Raw genomic sequence first — 10,267 nt, 5'->3', positions numbered from 1 at the left:
GGGCGGGGCAGGGTGGGGAGGAGCAGGGCAGAGCAGGGTGGGGAGAAGTAGGGCAGGGGGGGGCAGGGTGGGGAGGAGCCAGGCAGGGCGGGGCAGGGTGGGGAGGAGCAGGGCAGGGCAGAGCAGGGTGGGGAGGAACAGGGCGGGGGAGGAGCAGGACAGAGCAGGGTGGGGAGGAGCAGGGCAGGAAAGAGCAGGGTGGGTAGGAGCAGGGCAGAGCAGGGTGGGGAGGAGCAGGGCAGGGTGGGGCAGGGTGGGGAGGAGCAGGGCAGGGTGGGGCACGGTGGGGAGGAGCAGGGCAGGGTGGGGCAGGGTGGGGAGGAGTAGGGCGGGGAGGAGCAGGGTCGTGTGGGGCTCTACAGCATCAAATAACTTCCACTGTAGGCGGGGAGAGAGTGGAGAGAGGGGGAAGGAGACAGAGAGAGAGGGAGGATGAAAGAGAGAGGGGGAGAGGTACTCAGGGAAAGTAATGAAGGAGACAGAGATGAGAGGAGGAATAAGAGGGAGGGTAAGAGCGCAGGATGAAAGGCACACAGATGAGAGAAGACAATCATACAGAGGAAGAAAAGTGAAGGAAGGAAAGAGGGGGAGGGGAGGGAGAGGCAGAGATGTTAGACTGTCAGCTCAGTGTGCTGAAGCAGCTCTGCAGAAGCGGCAGTCCGTTCCCAGAGGTACCTGATCCGTTTCTGGATTTCATGCAAGCTACAAAATTTGATCAGCCCCCCGTCATACATGTGATCTTCAAAATATCTCTACCAGCATTTACTGATGAGCTCATAGAGCAGAGCTGAAGACTGTAACCCGTGGGGTGGGGGGTGGGGGGGTAAGGGTCTCGCTTTCCAGCAGACTCCTGGAACCCTGAGGGGTTATCTTTGGGGGGGGGGGGCATTCCAGTTGCCATAGGAACCGTATCAAGATGCTTCCAACCTGATAAATCCTGTGAAATGCACAGAACCCCCCCCTCCCCCTCCATCTCCCACCCACCAATGGGCCACCCTCAGCAGCCTGTCACCATGGAGACGGCTTTCCCAAAAGCTGCAAGCCAGTTTTTTTTGTAATAATAATTTTAGACAAACATGGAAGGTGGTGTGGTATTAGTTATATTTTTATTCTTTAATAACACTTGGTTAGATAACATGTACATTAAATATATAAATGGATGAATAATATACATTTACGGAGAAATATTGGATTTATTGTGACACAGCACTGATCTCTCTACAGCACTGATCTCCTGCATAGCACTGATCTCTCTACAGCACTGATCTCCCCCACAGCACTGATCTCCCTACAGCACTGATCTCTCCACAGCACTGATCTCCCCCACAGCACTGATCTCTATACAGCACTGATCTCCCCACAGCACTGATCTCTCCACAGCACTGATCTCCCCACAGCACTGATCTCTCCACAGCACTGATATGTCCACAGCACCGATCTCCCCACAGCACTGATCTCCCCACAGCACTGATCTCCCCCACAGCACTGATCTCCCGACAGCACTGATCTCCCCCACAGCACTGATATCTCCACAGCACTGATCTCCCCCACGGCACTGATTCCTCCACAGCACTGATCTCCCCACAGCACTGATCTCTCCACAGCACTGGTAGAGTTTGACCGTGTGATGGCATTTATGCTCTTCAGTGTGAGAGCGGTTCTGGTTCTGGATCAGCGGGCATTTAGCACTGCTGAGATTTTAACGTCACGCAGTTCTGTGCAGTAAAAGGGTGAAGCCTCCAGTCTTCAGTCTTAAGTGACATATTCTCTCCTGCTTTAAGTCCTTCCTGAAAAATCTCTCTTTTTACACATGCTGTTATTGGGCCTCAATCACAAAACATTTCTTAAATTATTACTTTTGTTCTTAAAAATGTTCCAACAAAAAACCAACATGGGATGCATGACACATGTGCAGGTGGTTCATTGGGTAGCACTGTCGCCTCGCGGCAAGAAGGTTGTGGGTTTGAATCTCGGCTTGGAGCGTATTCACCCTGTGTCCGCATGGGTTTCCTCCCACAGTCCAAAGACATGCAGGTAGGTTAAAATTTTCTGTAATGTCCGCTAGAGAAGGTGTAAAAGAAGGCCACATCTGATTAGTTGAAAGACCTGCAGATGAAATCAGTCCTCAATGCTGAACGCGTGGACAGCTAGCCACTGAAACTACACCAGTTGTGGAAAATTAACAGTCCAGAGATAAAGCAAACAATAATGCTTTATCTTCCCTCTTTGCATCTGCACTTCCAGAACACGTCTCCTGTCTGTTCTGGCCCCACGATGGTGGAATGACCTCCCTGTGGAGGTCAGAACAGCTGAGACACTGACCCATTTCAAACGACGACTGAAGACTCACCTCTTCAGGCTGCACCTCTCCCCATCCCTCCCTACCCCCCTGTAAATGACTGTAAGCTTTTGTAACTAGGCAGCTGTTTCGTAGGTGACTTAGGCGCATTAACTGTCTTAACGACTACTTGTAGTTTTTCCATAGACTGCGTTGTTGCCGTTCTCGTTGTTAGTGTTAATCAGTTTAACCTTCTGGTACTTCTCTCTAGGGGTTTTGTCATACTTGTTCCTGGTTATGGTTATACATTTGTTGTACGTCGCTCTGGATAAGAGCGTCTGCCAAATGCCTGTAATGTAATGTAATGTAATGAGCAAATCTGCATTGTCCAACTATGAAGAAACTTGCAAAATCATACGAACACTTAAACGTGGGTTTTCACCAAAACTGATCAACAGACCGACTAGAAGGAAAACCAGCAAACCTCGGGGTTTGACCGGCACACAAAAACCAGGAACTGAAACCAGTGCGGAAAGGACGTCCCAGGACCTTTCAGAAGTGTTTCTGGAACATTCTTTCACTTGATTGCAGTCCACGCCTCATGAAACCATGGCTATTTATAGAGTGAAACTCCACAGGTGGGACTGGGGCTAAATGGCGATGATGACTTGCTGCTGGAGGACAGGACGGCTAAATCGGGCGCAGGACAGCTTGCGACTCTCCAGTGGCAGAGCACCCGGCCCAGTTCCGTGACGGAGACAGGATGTGGCTGCCACCTAGTGGATCAAAGGGGCATTGCACATGGGGCCGCAGTGCCTGCAGGTTTAGCTCCAGTCCTGGAGGGCCGCAGCGTCTGCAGGTTTAGCTCCAGTCCTGGAGGGCCACAGTGTCTGCAGGTTTATCTCCAGTCCTGGAGGGCCACAGTGTCTGCAGGTTTAACTCCAGTCCTGGAGGGCCGCAGTGTCTGCAGGTTTAGCTCCAGTCCTGGAGGGCCGCAGTGTCTGCAGGTTTAGCTCCAGTCCTGGAGGGTCGCAGCGTCTGCAGGTTTAACTCCAGTCCTGGAGGGCCACAGTGTCTGCAGGTTTAGCTCCAGTCCTGGAGGGCCACAGTGTCTGCAGGTTTAGCTCCAGTCCTGGAGGGTCGCAGCGTCTGCAGGTTTAACTCCAGTCCTGGAGGGCCGCAGTGTCTGCAGGTTTAGCTCCAGTCCTGGAGGGTCGCAGCGTCTGCAGGTTTAACTCCAGTCCTGGGGGGTCACAGTGTCTGCAGGTTTAACTCCAGTACTGGAGGGGGCGCTGTGTCTGCGGGTTTAACTCCAGTCCTGGGGGGTCACAGTGTCTGCGGGTTCAACTCCAGTCCTGGAGGGCCGCAGTTCTATATATTTTTCTAATTTCCGTCAGTAACCAATTTTCAGGCTAATGACTTAAGTACTACAGAGTTGAAACGCACATTTTATCTGAAAAAGCCAGTATGGGTACAGACCATTGATCTATCCCAGAACCTAAAACACCTGATTGAACTGATTGACCCCTGACTGAAGACAATAATTCGTTGATTAACTGAATCAGTCTACATTACGTTACAGGCATTTCCTACACCCTCAGCTGTCGTATTTTCATCGTTGATGTAAGTACCTTGACCAAGGGTACAACAGCAGTGAGCAGTGTCCCACCTGGGAGTTAGGTTGCAAGTCCAGCTCCCTAACTGTTATAGCACACACCGGCAGTGTGGGGAAAGCCTCAAACCTGCAGACGCCTGTGCCTGACCTCAGACACCCTGGGATTGAAGCTACCATGCAGACCGACAGCAGAACCGCACGGCCTGCCGAGTTCAGGAGCAGCCGCAGTGCGACGGCGGGGGCGGGGGCGGGGGCGGGGAGACCTTTGACCTTGAGGGGGTGGGGGGGGTGTCCTCAGGGGATCATGGAGTTTTTTGGCGTGAATCTGGGGCAGGTCATTGCAGTTGTGCCCTTGAGGCGAGTTTCAAACTTCTGAGCAAAACTAAGTTTAGTGCGAGTTACAGAGAGCCTGGAGAGGGAGGAGACTCTGACTCTGGGGGCGTGGCCATTGCCGGGGAGAAGTCCGGACTAAATCAGGACCAGTACCAGTAGTACTTCTGATTTTTGCTATTCCCTTCAAATCGGGGACTGATTTAGACTCTAGACACCAGGTGAGTGAGATCTTTGGCCAGTTGGAGACCTTCATCATTAACCATCAACCATCAGGGGGGAAAGAACTCTGGCAGAGTATTCCTGTGCTAGGAGGTTCTCACCCTGACCAAAACTCACAATTGTGTTTCACTTAAACCTAAACCCACTTCTCAAAACCACATCCTTACCCACCGGAAACCACCCCCAATCAAATCCTCACTGCCCTTCAACCAATCATGCCCACCTTCCACCCAAAACCACTCCCATCCAAACCCATAACTACTCAAATCCACACTCTCCTCCACCCAACCCATAACTACTCAAATCTACACCCTCCTCCACCCAAACCCATAACCACTCAAATCCACACCCTCCTCCACCCAAACCCATAACCACTCAAATCCACACCCTCCTCCACTCAAACCCATAACCACTCAAATCCACACCCTCCTCCACCCAAACCCATAACCACTCAAATCCACACCATCCTCCACCCAACCCATAACCACTCAAATCCACACCCTCCTCCACCCAACCCATAACTACTCAAAACCACACCCTCCTCCACCCAAACCTCTATTCAAAACCATGCCATCATCCACCCAAACCCATAACTACTCAAAACCACGCACTCCTCCACTAGATCACTAAAAGCAACATCACCTTTTTCACTTGCACTCAGTGTTATTTATTATAAATATTTTCTATACAAAATATTAAAACTACATTTACAAGATATGTACATTTAAAGACTGAATTCCAATGCATTTGGCATCAACTTTCTTACACTAAATGCTTAATGCAATATTTAAAAAACCCCCAGAATAAACAGCATCAAAGGATTTGATTGCTCCTGCAAGAGATCAGACGAACTATAAGCAGATACTTTTGGCAGAGGATAGACCGGGAGTTGAAGTCAGGAAGACAGGTTGAACACTGATCGCTTGTGGCCTACATCTCCCATCAAGCCCTTTGTGAACATTAGTAGTGCTTATCTGAGCAAGCTGAGCACTGGTGGAAAGGTATATAGCAAATAAAAATTTCTTTACAAATCCAGTCCATACAGCCTAAATATTTACAAACACATCCTCTTAAAATACTAGGGGGCTATACAACCTGCAAAAAGCTATTTTCATTTATCTACATAGTAAAAAATCATTGCGCTTAAGAGAAATGGCGTTTAAAAAGCATGGGAGGTTAGAGGGCAGTTAACTGGGTCCTCTGGAGCAGGTTTTTAGAAGTCAGCTTCCAGAGTGAAGGTGTTGTCCACAGCCTTGGACATGACCCCCATCTTCTGGTACTCCCCCACACGCTTCTCAAAGAAGTTGGTCTTCCCCTCCAGGGAGATGTTCTCCATGAAGTCGAAGGGGTTCTCCACATTGTACATCTGCACCACACACACACACACACACACAAACATCAAATCAAATATTTTGAATACACATAACACACTTCAATGATAAGCAAAAAGGAGCAGTTCACCTACACAGGTGAGAGCGGGGGGAGGGGCCTGGTTCACCTGCACGGGTGAGAGTTGGGGGCAGGGGCCTGGTTCACCTGCACAGGTGAGAGGGGGGAGAGGGGCCTGGCTCACCTGCACAGGTGAGGGGGTGGGTGGTTCACCTGCCCAGATGAGAGCAGGGGGAGAGGGGCCTGGCTCACCTGCACAGGTGAGAGAGGGGGAGGGGCCTGGCTCACCTGCACAGGTGAGAGGGGGGGGAGGGGTGTGGTTCACCTGCCCAGGTGAGGGGTTGGGTGGTTCACCTGCACAGGTGAGGGGGGGGGAGGGGCCTGGCTCACCTTGCTGAAGCCCAGCTCCAGCAGCAGGCGGTCGGCCACAAACTGGATGTAGCTCTTCATGAGCGTGCAGTTCATCCCGATCAGGCTGACGGGCAGCGCCCCGGTCAGGAACTCCTGCTCGATGGCCACGGCGTCCATGATCACCTCCTTCACCCGCGTCTCCGACGGGCGCTGCCGCAGGTGGCTGAACATGAGGCAGGCAAAGTCACAGTGCAGGCCCTGGGGGAAGCAGACACAGGGAAAATCAGTCTAGGGTTACTGCAGGACTGTGTGTGTGTGTGAGAGAGTATGTGTGTCTGTGAGAGAGAGTGTGAGAGTATGTGTGTGAGACTGTGTGCGAGTGAGAGAGTGTGAGAGTATGTGTGTGTGTGCGAGTGAGAGAGTGTGTGTGTGCGTGCGAGTGAGTATGTGTGAGTGTATTTGTGAGAGCATGTGTGTGAGTGTGTGTGTTTGGGTGTGTGAGCGAGTGTGTGTGTGAGTGTGTGCGAGTGAGTGCGCGTGCGTGTGAGTGTATGTGAGTGTGTGTGCGTGCGAGTGTGTGAGAGAGTGCGTGTGAGTATGTGTGAGTGTATTTGTGAGAGCATGTGTGTGAGTGTGTGTGTGTGTGAGTGAGTGAGAGTATGTGAGTGCGCGCGTGCGTGTGAGTGTGTGTGAGAGTGTGTGCGTGCGTGTGAGACTGTGAGTGTGTGTGAGAGTGTGTGCGTGCGTGTGAGAGTGTGAGTGAGTGTTAGTGCGTGTGTGTCTGTGTGTGAGAGTGATAGTGAGTGTGTGTGCGCGTGCGTGAGAGAGTGCGAGTGTGTGAGAGTGTGTGTGTGTGCGCGTGAGTGTATGTGTGTGTGTGAGTGTGTGTGATTGTACCTCGTCTCGGCTGATGAGCTCGTTGGAGAAGGTCAGGCCCGGCATGAGGCCTCGTTTCTTCAGCCAGAAGATGGCGGCAAACGAACCGGAGAAAAAGATCCCTTCCACAGCCGCGAACGCCACCACACGCTCGCCTGAGAGAGAGAGAGAGAGAGAGAGAGAGAGAGAGAAAAAAAAAAAATCAGTCGCACAGAACACAACCACAAACTCACCTCAGAGAACGGTCACAGAATGATGCACTCGGGAGTATTTACACACTACAGCCACAAAGGAACCACAGCACACGCCTAGCAACAAATCGACCAATAACCTGCAACATCCCATAAAAAACAAGAAGAAAGTCAGGCCCACCGAAAGAGGCATCGCTGTCACCGATCCAGCGCATGGCCCAATCAGCTTTCTTCCTCACACAGGGCAGCGTCTCGATGGCGTTGAACAGGAACTCCCTGAGGACACACGGACACGTTCGGTCAGAAACCCTTTCGCAAACTCAGCCGATTTAAATCCCAGCGCTGATTTTTACGCATGTTTCACACGCGTGTTCCTCAGGCAGAAATCACAAACAGCACAACAGTGCGGGCCAGGGTGAGGGTTAATGCTAGCCCACACTCTCCTGTAAAGAAGAAACCAGGAACAAAAAGACTCTTCATAAAATAAATGCACTTAAAAATGAGCAAGCTCTGCATGTGTTTTAATCACTATCGACTAAATTTCACAAACACGCACGCACACGGACGGACAGATGGACCTCTCAGCAGAGTCCTTGATGTAGGTGTCGATCAGCAGGCTGTACATCTCAGAGTGTATGTTCTCCATGGCGATCTGGAAACCGTAGAAACAGCGGGCTTCCGTCACCTGCACCTCCTTGCTGAAGCGCTCCACCTGTACACAGGTGAGAGAGGAGTCAGAAGGAGCCAATCCAATGTGCCGCCATTCGGCACACAGCAAATATGTAACTATTACACCCATCACAGTACTGCAAAGGATGGGAAAGATGCAACTGGTAAAATCTGAAAACGTAAACATCATTTTCACTAAATTTTTGTTGTGGAGGCCACGGGCACTCCAGGGGGGTTGGGGGTACTCCAGTTTAAGAGATTACACAGATCTACCCCATGTGTGGACAGGGGATCGCCCGAGTGAGAACAACCAATCAAATTACACCCATTTTGTGCAGGCTGGTGCCTGCTGCCCCCTCTGGTCAGTCATGGCAACTGCACCCACCAGGTTCTCGTTGACGATGCCGTCGCTGGCAGCGAAGAAGGCCAGCACGTGGGAGATGAAGAAGCGCTCCTCCTGCTTCAGACCCTCCCAATGCTGCATGTCCTTGGACAGGTCAACCTGCAGGGGACAAGCAAAGTCAGCCACCGCCGGAGCAGAGTATCTCCACAGGGACCCTACAGTCAGCTCCCCTGTTTCTTTTGCCTACTGAAGTCCCTACTCTTTGAGTGGCGGATTGAGAAATCATTTTTGAGCAGATCACCTATTAGTTTGGTCTTTCCAGAACACACATCTGTGGCTTCTTAAAAATGTGACCATCATTTGGCCAGGTTCACTGCTGTAACCACCCAGCCCATTCACACAAGCAGGTGCTTTCCACACAACTTAGAGGGCAATTCACAAGCAAATATTAATAACATTGGCATACAGAGCTTATCATTAAATCACATTCTTACCCAAATTAAATTTATAAAGCGTGGTCAGTGTTCATTCGTACAAGTAAAATAAGCGCATGACTGAATATTTAATTAGCAGTTGTGAAACACGACCGGAAGTGGCGGGAACTGACGGTACCTCTTCCGCGGTCCAGAAGGAAGCTTCCGCCTTCTTGTACATTTGCCATATGTCGTGATATTGGATGGGGAAGATGACAAACCGTCTGGGGTTGTCACGAAGTAACGGTTCGTCCTTTATGTCGACAAGACGTTTCAGTTTCTAAAGCAGCACAATAGCACAAAGCTTATCAAACAGGGACTTAGAGATGCTCGATGCATAACTTGTGGGCACTTAAATATTCTGTGCAGGTCGGCAAATTAACGCAACCTGCCATATCGTAAATTATTCGTTATAATCGTTAGCCAGCAGCTCCCAGCTTGCGGGTGATATGCTTCTATTTCCGTTCGATATTCATTGGTATTAATCTATCCGGCAACGTGGACTATTTGTTAAATAAAATAAGATGTACCTCAATTAAAAACGATATTTCAAAGAGTGCTAAAGACTGATGCCTACGTGGCTGGCTGGCTAGTTAATGCTAGCTACCTAGCCAAGTGTCTATCCCGCCAAATCTGGAAAAGGAACACAATAACAAGATAGCAATCTACCAAATTGAATAACTTCAAAGCAATTTTAAAAGTTAAACGTGTTTGTCAAAGTTACCAGGCTTGTTGTTCGTCTTACCTCTGTGCGACTGGATGATAGACTCTTCTGGTTCTGTAACAATACAGACAAGCGCGTAAGTTCAAAGACAGCACACTGCTGGCATTTAATTTAGACGAATAGTTGACTTACTAACGTTAGATTTCTAGCCACTCGTTCTGCAATGGAGACTGACTGATATTTAGCATTAGCCACCTTACCTTAGTGTTAGTGTTGCTCGCATCCGCCAAAATCTTGCGAGCCGTTTGAGAGGCCAGTATCCGCGTTTTGCTGAACGAAGGTGGCTGAGGAGAATCGGACTGTGTTAACAGCAGCTGAAAAGAAATCAACTAACACCTACGGATTCTATGGCAGATCAATTTGCAACGTGTTGGCAAGATCGGTCATTTCAACTTACGGTGTTTTCGTCGTTGATACGTTGGTTTTCTTTTTTTGGTGAGAGTGGTGTCGGGTTTGCAGGGTTTGAAGACAGCATCTTTGTTTTCTCACTCGTAGTTTAAAATAATGATGATGGATAATGCAGTGACTCGCCCACTTGGTAGCTTGATAGCTGTATAAAGATAAAGTGCAGATAAAAAGTAAGAAACTTAAAATACGAAGTAATATTGGTACCGCTAAATAGACACTAGCTACTAACTACTGGAACTGTATTGAATGAATGACTGTTCTGGCGCATTTTGCCGGCAATTATAGTTTTTGTATTTTTCGCGCTGTTCTACTCCAGCCAATCGGTTCCAACGGCATTTTCATCTAACATACAGTACGTCACATATCATAAGGTGGTCCCTCTCCACGTCCTATTTGAG

General features: G+C 49.8%; 1 protein-coding gene across 1 annotated transcript; it reads right to left on the bottom strand.

Moving 5' to 3' along the window:
* Positions 1-5,084: 5,084 nt before the first annotated feature.
* LOC118221731 (ribonucleoside-diphosphate reductase subunit M2-like) lies at positions 5,085-10,199 on the bottom strand. Its single transcript, XM_035407057.1, has 10 exons — positions 9,859-10,199; positions 9,662-9,745; positions 9,483-9,515; positions 8,877-9,017; positions 8,307-8,423; positions 7,831-7,964; positions 7,434-7,528; positions 7,083-7,216; positions 6,225-6,443; positions 5,085-5,811 (listed from the first exon to the last, which is right to left on the bottom strand). The coding sequence occupies exons 1-10, from the start codon at positions 9,934-9,936 to the stop codon at positions 5,659-5,661; spliced, it is 1,188 nt and encodes a 395-aa protein (XP_035262948.1). The 5' UTR covers positions 9,937-10,199; the 3' UTR covers positions 5,085-5,658.
* Positions 10,200-10,267: the final 68 nt, after the last annotated feature.

This window comes from Anguilla anguilla, chromosome 1 (assembly GCF_013347855.1).
Source record: "Anguilla anguilla isolate fAngAng1 chromosome 1, fAngAng1.pri, whole genome shotgun sequence".
NCBI lineage: Eukaryota > Metazoa > Chordata > Actinopteri > Anguilliformes > Anguillidae > Anguilla > Anguilla anguilla.
Note: the sequence above shows the minus strand (reverse complement) of the source record. Positions and strands in the feature narration are given on the sequence as shown.